This window comes from Octopus bimaculoides, chromosome 11 (assembly GCF_001194135.2).
Source record: "Octopus bimaculoides isolate UCB-OBI-ISO-001 chromosome 11, ASM119413v2, whole genome shotgun sequence".
NCBI classification, from domain to species: Eukaryota; Metazoa; Mollusca; class Cephalopoda; order Octopoda; family Octopodidae; genus Octopus; species Octopus bimaculoides.
In genome coordinates, this window is record NC_068991.1 from 1,840,849 (window position 1) to 1,843,282 (window position 2,434).

General features: G+C 31.4%; 1 protein-coding gene across 2 annotated transcripts in view; it reads left to right on the top strand.

Annotated features, from left to right (window-relative positions):
- LOC106876551 (neo-calmodulin) overlaps window positions 1–1,083 on the top strand; it is a 66,067-nt gene extending 64,984 nt beyond the window's left edge. For both annotated transcript variants that reach the window (XM_014925140.2, XM_052971431.1), the window contains exon 5: window positions 701–1,083. In XM_014925140.2, coding sequence (XP_014780626.1) covers window positions 701–729 — 29 coding nt within the window. In that variant the 3' untranslated portion in view covers window positions 730–1,083. The remainder of the gene's footprint in view (window positions 1–700) is intronic.
- The last annotated feature ends 1,351 nt before the right edge of the window (window positions 1,084–2,434 follow it).

A 2,434-nucleotide genomic window follows, 5' to 3' on the forward strand; every position in this document is an offset into this window, starting at 1 on the left:
GAAATCTCCTTCCTACCCTTGTGCTGGTCTGAGATTATGATGGAAATCTCCTTCCTACCCTTGTGCTGGTCTGAGATTATGACGGGAATCTCAAGCTGAAAATACGTGCATTTTATAAACAGAATCGAATGATTATCCTTTTTTTATCGTCTGTATCTATTGTATTCCCTGGATTTTTTGAGTAGGGATAGTTTTGTAGCGCGCTAAATGAGAAAGGGTTACTAAGGTTATTGAAAAGGAAGGGACCCTGTGAGTGAGGCTCTCCACATTCCTCTAGCGATGCAGTGTAGCAGCATACTCTGGGGGCGGGGATGAGACAAAAAGAGAGAGCGGAAGAATCGAACGAATGTTCGACATAACTATTTGACAGATTATTTATTAAACCTAGGAGATGGCCGCGGCAGAATTTGAACTCAAAACGTTCCCGCAAAGCACTTATCCTACGCCCTAACCATTCTGCTAATCTTAAAGTCTTCGCTTAATTGAAATTACGAAGCATCCGCTGTCAGTCACACATGCTTTCCATTCATTTTCTATCCAAAATGTTGTCTATCTTTCTCCCACGAGTCTTCTCTCTCTCTCTCTCTCTTTCTTTCTCTCTCCCTCTCTTTCTTTTTCTCTCTCTCTCTCTCTTTCCCTCTCTCATTTTCTTACACTAACTCTTTATCTCTTTATATCTCTCACTCTTTCTCTTTTACAGAATTCGTGAAGATGATGACGTCAAAGTGAACCCTATGAACTTGTGCAGATTTCTACATCTGTGATATTATATTTTCAAGCTTATGTGTCCTGAACAGACAAAGAGGGAGAGAGACAGAGAGAGAGAAAGAGAGAGAGAGATGGACAGAAATAGAAAGAAGGGGAAAAGAAAGAGGGAAACAAGAACAATGAAAGAAAGTTTGAAGGAAAGAAAATGAAGAAATTAATTGCTATGAAACGAAATAATGCAAAGGAATTATAAAATGCAAAAAAAAAAAATAATAAAATAATTAATATTGATGAATATTTTGAAGACTGACCATTATTTCGGACAGGAAAGTATAATGGTCAGAATGGAAGTAAAAGAGAAAAATAAAACAAAAATGTGGAAGAAGAGAAAGAAAAAGATATTAATGATAAAAATAATAATAGTAAGTAAATAGTAATTGAAAATACTTCTTTAAAAAAAGAGAACGGAAAAATATAAAAATACACTTCGATCGGTATGGAAAAGCAATTTGACGATTTAATAAAGCTAATGATCATGATGATGATGACAATAACAATGACAGTTATGGCTATTATATTTATATATATATATAGTCGATTGTAATAATGATTGTCATAATACTTTTTTAATGGACGCGAAGAAACAAGGCGAAATGTTATTGTCAGTGGCCATTACGAAGGGAGATAACTTGGTGTCAGAACTTTCCAGCATATACTTCCGGTTGCTCTGGATGTATGAAAATATACGAAAATATATCAAAATATGTGAAACTATGAAAATTTATGAAAATTCTCCCTTTAAATTTTTGCCGTGTCTTGCAATCGGATTCGGTTTGGGCTTTTAAAAATATATTTCAAAACAGAAAAATGAAAATATGTTTCTGTAAAACCAAAATGAAGAAAAAGAAGTTTAAAGGCTGTGGAATGGAAAATACATTTTCTCTCTCTCTCTCTCCCTCTTTCTCTGTACAGTCAATGTTCGTTCGTTGGGGTTTTTCTTTCTCCCCATTCCTCTTCTTTTTTCTTCTTTTCCTTCATTGTCTTATCGTTACAGAAATCCTGCCTATCGGCACATTTTGGGGCTTTTTTTTTTCTTTGCTTATTAATTTTTTTCTTATTATTCTTATCTTATTCTTCATCTTATTCTTGTACTCTTTCATATAAAACTATTATTACTACTACTACTTCTACTATAACTGATACTACAACCAGAACTATTATTATTATTGTTATTATTATCATTATTATCATTATTATTATTATTATTATTATTATTATTATTATTATTATTATTATTATTATTATCAGCATCACCATCATCGCCATCATCATCATCATCCTCATCAACATCATCATCATTATTATTGTAAATTTCGTTAACATGTATTTAACAATATAGATAATAACCGTTGAAAACAACACTACAAGTGAGAGTTTCCCTACTACTACTACTACTACTACTACTACTATCGCAACACAACCGCCGCCACCTTCAGTATTATTACTACAAAGCTATATCACTCTTTTATCAATACTAAGTAACTAAAATAATAATAATGATAATAATAACAATAATAATAATAATAATAATAATAATAATAATAATAATAATAATAATAATAATAATAATAATAATAATGCTGGGCAATTAACGATCTAGAAGGAAAAAAATCAAAAATGTCTTGTAAACTATTAACAACTTGTTTGTTTTTTTTTTATAAGAAAT